Raw genomic sequence first — 11,094 nt, 5'->3', positions numbered from 1 at the left:
AGGTGGCGCGCGGAGCGGCCAGCCGCGCGTTTGCGCAGGGAGTGCGGTCCCGACCTGCTGTCCGGGTGTCAGGCGAGAGTGGCGGTCGGTTTCTAGAGAAGTTGAGCCCTCGAGCCCACCCGCGCCCTCGCCTTCCTCCCTGGAATCGTGGCCGAGCATCAGGCGAGCGTGCCACTCCCAGGGGCCGGAGGGTGCTGTCCGTGCAGCTTACAAGGAGAAGCGGGGGACAAACGGGGGCCCCTACCGACTGTCAAGCTAGTAACTGTGAGCAGTAGTATACCGCCTCTCCCTCCGTGTGCGTCTCATGCAACCTCGGTGTATTGTGCATTTTCCACCAACAAGTGCATTTTGTAAAGCTAGTTGTGGCTTTACGCGATGTCTGTGTCATCGATTTTTGCTTGATCATACCAGCAGTGCGTTTCCCATCAGAACCATGGGTCTGAAAAAGTAAGCTTCAAGTAGGCAGGATGACCAGGTAGTGAGCTAAACCAGCTACGCGAGTTTTGCATAGTATCTGGTGGTAGTTTGGGTAAAACAACAAAGCACAATGTAAAAGAATGTAATTAGTCCCTAGATGTGCTTAGGATGCTTCTCAACATTTAACTGTATCTTTTCTTTTGTCATTGTGAAAAGCCACACTGAAGGTTTTGAGTGTATAGTTTCTATACTTAGCCTCGTAAGTTACAGGATTCTGGAACTTTTCAACAGCTATCAGCATTCATTGCGCTCATAAAAAGTCACTATATCAGATTGGAATTGGGACTATGTAAAAAAGTGTAGGATTGATCACGTGACTACAAAGGATTGAACTGTAAAATAATTGCTCTAGATGCGAACTATGAAACCCTGTAGCTTACAGCAAAGTTTTGTTATGGTGTGAGTCAGTGCGTTTACCCTGCTCTTCGCTCTTTCTATTCTCTTTTCCTCTCAGCTTTGTGTTGTAGTGCCCGCCATATTTGAGAGGGTGGGTTAAGGAACAGATTTTAAATGAATTGCCACTTACTGTGTATTCAGAAACTTGGCAGAAGCCCACACTCTGAGGACTACATCCGAATATTAGTTTGAATGTGTGGATAGTTCCGGCAGAGTAATTGCAAGGTCTAGCTGGGACAGTATAGTAAGGGAGCTTATGGGACTGCTGGAGGTGGTTCTATAATTAGTTACTTATGGCTTCTGAGTTTGCAAGAGGGAGGTAGCAGCCTGCTGCAGAAGATTTTCCGTTATACCAAGAGGGCAGAGGAATGGTATGCTGGCAGTGTCGATAGCTTCTGAGAATTTGATGTGAGGGCCATGTTGGCAGTAAGAAGGCCGGGTGGATACTGAACAGGCAAGATGGGAAGGCAAGGTTTTTGAAGGTTTTAACTTCAGCCTTTAGACCAATTTTTTTTTTTTTTTGAGAAGTTTTTCACTATAGGGCACGCGTGCTTGCCAGAAAGCCAGAGAGAGACAGAGAGACAGAAAGCGAGAAATCACTCCGGGGGGGGGGGGGAGTGGCCACGCCGCAATCCCGTCTCCTCCATTCTCCTCTCGGGATCTTGGGCAGGCATGCACATGTGCCTGGCGTGAGTTTAAGCTACCGGGTCCGGGACTTGAACCACGGTCGCCTACTTGGGAGTCCAGCGACATAGTCATTATGCTAACTGCTGGTCCCTAGACAAATTTTTGGTGAGATTACTGTAGGTAGATGCTCCTGTTTCTGGTTAGTGGATTAAAGTAGAGGACTTTGGGGAACCAGCAGTTAGCGTAATGGCTATGTCGCTGGACTCCCACGTAGTCTACCGCAGTTCGCATCCCGAACCCAGTGGTTTAAAACTCACGCTGGGCTCGTGTGCGTGCGTACCCAAGATCCCGAGAGGAGAATGGAGGAGAAGGGATTGCGGCGTGACCATCCCCTCTGGGGGGGTGATTTCTCGCTTTCTGTCTCTATGTCTCTCTCTGTCTGTCTGGCACGTGCCCTATAGCGAAAACCTCTCTCAAAAAAAAAAAAAAAAAGTAGAGGACTTTTAAGAAGAACTTTGAAAGCGGGCATAGTCTAGATGAAATCAGTTTCATTACTATGGGGATTGTTATTAGAACTAAATTTCAGAGTAGCAAAATGTTAACCCTGAGGATTGCATCTATTCTTACAGTTTCTTAAAAGATTTATCTCATTGTTTTATACAGCTCTTTGGTTTTATATCATCTGCATTTCTTTTTTAAAGAAATAGGGTTTCACAGAGCAACTCCAACCTGTGAGAACTTTCTTTTCTTTGAAATGCAATCAGGAAGATGACCTCTGTGAGTCTCAGGGGAGTAACCCTTTTATTCTCCTGTGTTCTATACAGCCTTTTTTTTTGTTTTTAGAGGGCATGTGCGCTCACCAGACAGAGACAGAGAGACAGAAAGCTAGAAATCACCCCCCAGGGGGGATGGTCATGCGACAATCCCTTCTCCTCCATTCTCCTCTCTGGATCTTGGGCACGCACGCACATGCCGTGAGTTTAAGTCACCGGGTCCAGGATGCGAACCGCGGTCGACTACGTGGGAGTCCAGCGACATAGCCATTATGCTAACTGCTGGTCCCTGTACAGCCTTTTTTAAAGGAGCATAATAATAATAATGCCTCCCCTTAACTTGGGATTGCACTATGAAATAAGCAGTAACAATACAATAAGAAGAAAAAAACTACAATCGATGCCTCTTCTCCCAGAGAATAAATGCTAAGTAGATGGATAAATAGGAAGTGCCTATTTTTTATCCCTTTGCCTCTGTTTTTCTTCATAAGATATGTGTAACGCACCATCCTACTGTGACCTCGGAAAGGCCGCCAAAGATGTCTTCAACAAAGGCTATGGTAAGGATGCTACTCCCAGTTTCCCAGCTAGGGTACGAATTAGTGTGGAATGCCTACTGTGCACAAGGTACTGGGCTAGGAAGGAAAGGTAAGTCAACATTAACCTGCTTTTCAGGACTTAAGTAGGTAACTGAAACAGGTGATTAGACTTCCTTGAGGTAGACCCCCTGCATACATACACACATGCATACACACAACATACTTAACAGTGTCTGTAACATGAATAGCGTACCTGTAATAGTTACCACCTCCTCTGGCTCGTCCTACCGACAGTTAAAGGAGGGGGTACTTTCCCCCTCTCTAAATAATGGCATAGTTTTTATGAAAGTGAAGACACAACTTTCAACTTATGTAGAGTGACACATAATCTATGATTCCTTCAAAAGATATTTATTTTTAGGGTTTAAAATTTCATCTTTAAATTCTTAATTTTTTGCACTGTACACATTTGATTTTTTTCTTACTAACTAGTCACATTTATTGGATATTTTATGCATGTATATATAGGTATGATATTTTATAATAATTTTGATTCTTGGAATAATTCATATTCCTTTCATTCCTTTGTTCTTTAACCTTTTTTTTGGAGAGGTTTTTGCTATAGGGCGCTTGCACTTGCCAGAACGACAGAGAGAACCAGAGAGACAGAAAGTGAGAAATCACCCCCTGGGGGGGGGATGGCCACGCTGCAATCCCTTCTCCTCCATACTCCTCTCGGGGTCTTGGGCACACATGCACATACACCCAGCAGGAGTTTAAGCCACCGGGTCCGGGACTCGAACCGCGGTCAACTACATGGGAGTCCAGCAGCATAGCCATTATGCTAACAGCTGGTCCCTTTTGTTCTTTAACCTAAAAAAAAGGACTATTCTTTTTTTTTTGTTTTTTAGTAGAGAGATTTTTGCTATAGGGCATGTGTACTCACCAGACAGAAAGAGACAGAGAGACAGAAAGTGAGAAATCACCCCCTGGGGGAATGGCCACACCAAAATCCCTTCTCCTCCATTCTCCTTTTGGGATTTTGGGCATGCACTCATATGTGCCCGACTTGAGTTTTAAGCTGCCGTGTCCGGGACTCAAATCGCGGTCAACTTATGTGGGAATCCAGCAATCTAACCATTACACCATCTGCTGGTCTAATGTCTATTCATTTTGAAGGACTTAAAAAAAAGATAGAGTATTTCATTATTACTCAATTTCTTGTAGAATACTCACCAAAAGATACTATATAGTTTCTATATAGAAGACTACTTACTAATTTCTAAGATGCAAAAACTGGAGTGAATGTTACATTTTGTACCTTACTGTATTTTTGTGTGTTTATCTAGGGTTCGGCATGGTCAAAATAGATCTGAAAACCAAGTCATGTAGTGGAGTGGTGAGTACTTCATATATTTTTAATAACGGTATCACAGTTAACCTAAAGGAGCCTGTTTAAAAATAATCATTTAGGCTAATTATATGAAGCAGCATACTTTCTGCACTATGCTACTGCGTCATTGGAAAAGGCATGACACATTTTTGCATAGAAAAATATAGAAAAAATATGTCATGACTTTTCTGATGACCCAGTATTTTCCCTATAGTTTTGTCCAACTCTCAGATTTCAGTAAGTGTATGTACACTATGATTGTCTATTTTTAAAAAATTATTATTTATTTACATTTTTCTGCAAAAGTGTCATTGCTTTTTAAATTTTTTTATATTACATTTAATCACATGTATCTTTACAGTGTATAACATTTCTTTTTCCAGCATGATTACCATGCATATCAGTCAAGACAAAGACATTACTATTCATATCATCAAATAGCTTTTCATTTTTTTAGATGATTATTATTTTTATTCTCATTTTTTTGAAAAGACATTCAATCACTATACATCATTTGGCTTGTAAAGAGAATGATTGTCTATTCAACCTATAGACAATCAGGCCGAATCTGGGGGAAGACCATTTGTGTTCATTATAATATGAACATTCTGTGTCTTAGTCTCATAAGATAGAAAATATATGTTTTTTGACCCATGTCATTGCTTTTTAAAACATTTTTAAGTTTGTTTGTTTCTTTCATAAGAAGAGGAGGCCCTCAACAAGGTCTCATCATCTGTAATTCTCCTGCCCCAGCCTTCTGCGAGCCAGGATAACAGGTGCACTTGGTGTGTTCAGGTCGACCCAGTATCTGAACTGGGGGCCTCCCAATGGCTCCAGTAGTACATCATGGCACCCCCTGCCTGCTCCATGGTGGCGGCAGCCGAGCTGCGTCATGTTTGTACTTTCACAGATATGTGTATGGGCGCTAAGGCTACTTGCCTTTTACAAAAACAAATTAATTTTAGTCTTTGTTTCTTCCAGATGAGTTGCAATAAAATAGGGAAAATAGCACGTATTTCTATATGTTGATGTGTAGATTATCCTGCAGTTTTTAACCGATGTTCCTATAGTCTGTTTTAGTGAGTGTTAATTATCAAAAGGGTATGTTGGCATGTTTTTCAAAGTATTTTTAAACCAGAACTTTTACTCAGTGAATCTCAGCAAATAAACTTTTCATTCACCTCATTCTCTAAGTTCTCACTGAAGACAGAACCGATGTAGGCGTCTTAGGATGCTTTGGTACTTGGTATAATCCTGGTTAGTCACTAGCATGCTTTCTCCGCATAACTCTGGTGCATACATACATGCACCTGTCTTACTAAGATTAGGCATATTGTATATATGGTTTTGCTAAAAAGTAGAATGACACTCATTTTGAGTAGTTTTCAAATTTTGCCTAAGTTGGGTTTGCGTTGCAAAAATCAACTAAAATTCTATCTCCCTTTCATGCTGCCGTGATGTGATACTCATTCAGATGGTAAGAGAAAAAGTGCTCTGTGTGCTTGTTTCCATGGCTGCTTTTGGTCTTTGGTGTTGATTTAGGAAGAATTTCACCCATCGTTCCCGATTTCTTAGATTGTATCTTGGTGTTGCTATCACAAGCCATCTACTTAACAGTAACATTCTTGTTTTATGGCTTACTAGCATTTTATGCATGTTATAACTGTATTTTGCACCTGTTTGACCTAACTGTATAACTAGACAAAAACTGAAGCAATTGTGGGCCTAGCGGTCAACCCAGAGTAAGTCTAGCCTTCTTTTTGAGATTTGTACCTCTGGTAGTTTAGATTTTTTTGACCGAGCGTCAAACTGACAAATGACGATGATAATAAGGAAAAATGTAGACTACTCCTTTACCTTAATTTCGTGCATTGTTTCCCTAACACTAAAATTAAGACTTAATATTTGTTCTACTTACCAAGTTAATGGAAAGTAAATGTAAAAAATAAAATACTGAGTTAGATCTTTTAAAAGAAAATGATGGTCTCATTAAGAAATTATATCAACTGTTAAAGGTGACTAACACTGTATCATTGTCTTACTAAGACCTTGCCCTAAATGTGTAGTGTGACACTCTCTTTGAAAGCCTTCTGCGTGGTGGTGATAAACAGATCTTAGCTTCCCAGTTGCCTATCTGCCTGTGGAACTGGAGTTAAGGAGCAGGGTGTTAGAGGGAGGATTCATATTGCAGACAGTGAGACAGAGCCGATCAGGCCGGCAGCATTACATGACGCTGGCTGGCTGTCAGAAATGCTCCCTAACAGCAGGGCCAATCACAGGGCTTTCTCTTGACAGTTCATAGATTGTCAGTGACAGGTGTTGACTGTTTGCTTCCCCTGGGAAGGAGGTCTGTCTCTCATCGCTTCTTGTCATATGATTGAAAGGACACTTCACCAGGGAGGAGAGTGTATTTTAAGGCATTCATAGTAACTGCTAGAAAGCACTGGAAAAAGTAGACAAGATAGAGAGCGGGAAAGAGGGATAAATTAAAGTCACAATGCATCTTTGCATAGTAAAAAGTGTCATGATTTTTCCAGTGACCCAATAGCATTGGATTTTATTGTGAACATAAGTAGATACTTTCAAACATTGAAATCATTTTTGCTAAAGTTTTGCAGACACTAACAACGCAACTTCACAACAGCATAAGAATACTTAATGCTATTACACTGTATACTTAAAAATTGTTAAAATGGTAAATTTTATGTTAAGTATATTTTATCACAGTAAAAAAAATATATATATATAGGGACCAGCAGTTAGCGTAATGGCTATGTCGCTGGACTCCCATGTAGTCGACCGCGGTTCGAGTCCTGGACTCGGTGGCTTAAACTCACGCTGGGCACGTGTGTGTGCGTGCCCAAGATCCCGAGAGGAGAATGGAGGAGAAATTAAATATATATATATAAAATGCTTTGGCCGTAAGGCACATGTGCATGCTGGAGAAACAGAAACAATGAGAGGGAAAGTGAGAAATTGTCCCCAGGGGGATGGGCATGCCACAATCCTTTTTCCTCCATTCTCATGAGATTTTGAGCATGCATGCACATGCACCTGGCAAGATTTTCAAACCACTGGGTCTGGGACTCAAACCACAGTTGGCCATGTGGGAGTCCAGTGCCTTAACCAGAGTCACTTCTTGGCCCCCCAGCATTTATTTTCTTATTTATTTATTTATTTTGGAGAGTTTTTTTGCTGTCGGGCGTGTGTGCTCGCCAGAAATAGACAGAGACAGAAAGTGAGAAATCACCCTCTCGAGGGATGGCCACGCTGCAGTCCCTTCTCTCTCATTCTCCTCTCAGGATCTTGGGCATGCGCGCACACGTGCCCAGTGTGAGTTTAAGCCACCAGGTTTGGGACTCCAACCATAGTCGACTACATGGGAGTCCAGTGACATAGCCATTATGCCAACTATTGGCCCCCAGCATTTACTTTCAGTAAAGAAAATAAGGGACAGAATTTAAGAATTCCATTTAGTAAGAGAGCACGTGGAAGGGGACCCACCAGTAAGAGGTAGATCGAACATTGGTCAGAACACTTAGAGGTCGGAAAGCCTGAAGGAAGGTGCTATTGAGCTGTGGCTGCTGTGGCCCCAGTTGTGGTCAGAAGTAAACTGTTGGTTTCTCATACATCGGACACCACTTTCTGAAATGAATATTCTCTATGTGATGAGCTAATTGTCAAGTAAGTTTTGTTGTTGTTTTTGCTTACCAGGAATTTTCTACTTCTGGTCATGCTTATACGGATACAGGGAAAGCATCAGGCAACCTAGAGACCAAATACAAGGTCTGTAACTATGGACTCACTTTCACCCAAAAATGGAACACAGACAATACTCTTGGGACAGAAATCTCTTTGGAGAATAAGGTAAGAGAAAGCATTAGAAGTTATTTTTAGGCTCGTTGTATCTTACAGACTGAATGATGAACAGATCCCAAATAGAGTGTGAACAAGACCTCGCAGTCTAGCAAGTTGCTGTATTTTTTCATTGCATGTGGCCTGCTTGGTATGTCTCCTATTTCTAGTAAGTGTGGCTTCGTGTATGAGTACTGTTCATACTACCTCTTTGTTTTGACCAGTAATACTTTATTTTGCAGCTAAGGCTCTCCTGGGTAGAGCAAACTATTTGTAGTAATTTAGTTTTGTAATCGGTGTAAAATTGGCTCCACCAGGAAGCGTTCTGGAGCGTCTGTAATGTGTCGAGGAGAACGTCTGTTAGCAGAGTGGCCAAGTGCTAGCATGTACATTGCCTTACATAAATGACGGGCATGGGCAGCTGACGAAGGCAGAGTTGAGTTGACGTTTTTAGTGTCAGGTTATCTCATTCCAGGAATCTCAAGAGAATATCAGGACTATTTTATAGTATTGGAATTCTGTTGTTTTTCTGTAATTTATGTTTTTTATGTAGCAGGGTTTGACCTATAGGTTTTAATGCATCTTTGGTGGCAGGCCTGTGGTAAAGGCTGACGGTAGTGGGGGTAAGGGGGGAGGAGGGATGGGAGGTGCTTTATTAATCATTTAATATTTGGCTCTCTTTAATGACTTTGTTTTTATCTTTAAGGAGTAAGTTAGAGGAAATGTGAGAATTGGTTTCTTGAATTGAAGACTCAAGAATCAGAAATGATTAACCACTAATTTTAAATCTTTGTTTTTCAGTTGGCTGAAGGTTTGAAACTGACTCTTGATACCATATTTGTACCAAACACAGGGTAAATATCCAGACTCTTTTTTGAAATATTTTTGGAGCCTAAACAGATAGAGAGCTTTAGAATAAGAAGGTGCAATGGAAAGCCTAGAAGCAGGAAGGTCTTAGGTGGTTGCTGTTAGGAACATGAGAGGCTGCGTGTACAGGAGAGATGAAGGGACAGCCCCTCGAGGGAGGGTAGAGAAGCAGCTTGAAAGCTGAACATATGGGGCCAGCCCTGTGGCCTGCTGGTTAGGGAGCTGGATACCTATGTGCTGATGTGCAGTTTGAACAGAGCCCCAGGCACTCGTGCATGTCTGTCCCAAATCCCAGCAGGGAAGAGAAGGGGTTGTGATGTGACCATGCTCCATTGAAGATGCTTTCTCCCTCCCTGTCTGTCTCTGACAAGTGTATGTATCCTCTGGCAAAGTTTAAAAAGTGAAAAGAAAATCATACAAACACATGGACAAAAAATGTTAAATGTATTCCAGGGAGACACACAGTAGAGAAGGTTTAGGTGTTAGTAGAGTTTTAAGACCATAGATACATTTTAAGCTAGTCTAAAGACCATAGACGTGGTATCCTACTGAGACATTTATTTGTTTTTCTTTTTTTTCTATAGGGTGTGTGTGCTTGCCAGAGAGAGACAGAGACAGACAGAGACAGAGGGGAAAGTGAGAAATCATCCCCTGGGGGGGTACAGCTGTGCTGCAGTCCCTTCTCTTCCATTCTCCTCTTGGGATTTTGGTCATGCATGCACATGCACCTAGTGTGATTTTCAAGCTGCTGGGTCCTGGACTTGATCTGGGCTCTGCTATGTGGGAGTCTAGTGCCTTAACCATTATGCTACCTGCTCTCCCCTAGACGTTGACTTCTTGAGAGTGTAATCTGCTGGCTCCAAAACACTGCGATGAGTAGCCATGCTACTGACTCATGGAGTCTCTAAATTCCCCAATTTCTTTGCCTCGGTTTCCTCATTAAAAATAGGACTGTGTCATTTTTTACCTGCCCAGCGTGGGTCTGTGCCATCTGAGGGTCAGAGGTGCTGGACAGAGGGTCCTTCCCATCACGTACCTTAGTTAACTGTAGGACAGACGTTTTCAAAAGAAGCCTGATCGCAATAGGACGAGGACTATTAAGAATTCATTTTGGATTTTCTTTATTGTCCTTCAAAACGGTACTTCTGTCTTTGAGACTGTGATAATGTGTGTCAGGTGTTGCTTTTTTGTGGTATTTGACATTCGGAACGTTTGATTTCCCATATTCGTATACATCTTCACATTATTAATTTGGCACTGAAATATCTAAAATTTAAGTTTTCGTTTGTGCCTTTTTGAAATCAGCCATAAAGTACCCGCCACTTGCGTGTATGTGAGGGCTAGACACTGACAGAACGTACGTCCTAGTCCTAGCAGAGTCGTATTTGTGGAGCTTAGCCATTTAAACCTTCTCACTGTATGTATGCCATTGACCAAATCCTACTTACCCTGGGTAGAGAGTGATTCCTGGACAGGAGGGAAAACTCATGTCATTATCTTGTTTGTTTTTACAGAAAGAAGAGTGGAAAATTGAAGGCCTCCTACAAACGGGATTGTTTCAGTCTTGGCAGTAATGTTGACATAGATTTTTCTGGACCAACCATCTATGGTTGGGCTGTGTTGGCCTTCGAAGGTTGGCTTGCTGGCTATCAGATGAGTTTTGACACAGCCAAGTCCAAATTGTCACAGAATAATTTCGCCCTGGGTTACAAGGCTGCAGACTTCCAGCTGCACACTCACGTGTGAGTATGTATAATTCATCTCTTCCTTAGTGTAAAAAGGAGTTAGCTGTTAGCCTGCTGAGAAGGATGTCCTTGTGTTTACTGTGTCCTGGAGGACACCCCATGCCGCTGTGCTGCCTCATAGTCAACAAGACCTTGCCAGGGGTAGTGCACTGGGTGAGGGCTGCAGTGCTCCTGGTCACCAGCCTCTCAGCCTTCGCCCCGCAGTTTAGGAAGCTCTGGGATCTGTGGAAGAACCACTAGGGTGGAGGGGGCCCAGAGCATGGTTTACCTTCTGGTGGAAGAATCCCTTGGCGACGTTCCTGCTCCTCCTGTGCCCTCCTCATCTTGGCCGTGTCCACAGGCAGGTTTGTTTGGCATGAAGAACAACCACAGATGGATGTGAGCATCCTGGAGCTTCCCATGAACTCCGGAGATTTTCAGGA

The 11,094-nt window shown here is 42.5% G+C and overlaps 1 protein-coding gene across 2 annotated transcripts in view; it reads left to right on the top strand.

Moving 5' to 3' along the window:
• VDAC3 (voltage dependent anion channel 3) overlaps nucleotides 1-11,094 on the top strand; it is a 38,676-nt gene that overhangs the window by 24,021 nt on the left and 3,561 nt on the right. The window contains exons 5-10 of one of the 2 annotated variants that reach the window (XM_006141660.3): nucleotides 2,763-2,833; nucleotides 4,162-4,211; nucleotides 5,680-5,682; nucleotides 7,920-8,072; nucleotides 8,862-8,914; nucleotides 10,442-10,669. In XM_006141660.3, the coding sequence (XP_006141722.1) occupies nucleotides 2,767-2,833; nucleotides 4,162-4,211; nucleotides 5,680-5,682; nucleotides 7,920-8,072; nucleotides 8,862-8,914; nucleotides 10,442-10,669 (554 nt within the window). In that variant the 5' untranslated portion in view covers nucleotides 2,763-2,766. Of the gene's footprint in view, nucleotides 1-2,747; nucleotides 2,834-4,161; nucleotides 4,212-5,679; nucleotides 5,683-7,919; nucleotides 8,073-8,861; nucleotides 8,915-10,441; nucleotides 10,670-11,094 lie in introns of those variants that run through there. The other variant, XM_027765433.1, reaches the window with a different exon arrangement.

The sequence above is a fragment of the Tupaia chinensis genome, unplaced genomic scaffold, assembly GCF_000334495.1.
Source record: "Tupaia chinensis unplaced genomic scaffold, TupChi_1.0 Scaffold000061_1, whole genome shotgun sequence".
Classification (NCBI taxonomy): domain Eukaryota; kingdom Metazoa; phylum Chordata; class Mammalia; order Scandentia; family Tupaiidae; genus Tupaia; species Tupaia belangeri.
The sequence above is the reverse complement of the archived record's forward strand: the minus strand, read 5'-3'. Positions and strand labels throughout refer to the sequence as shown.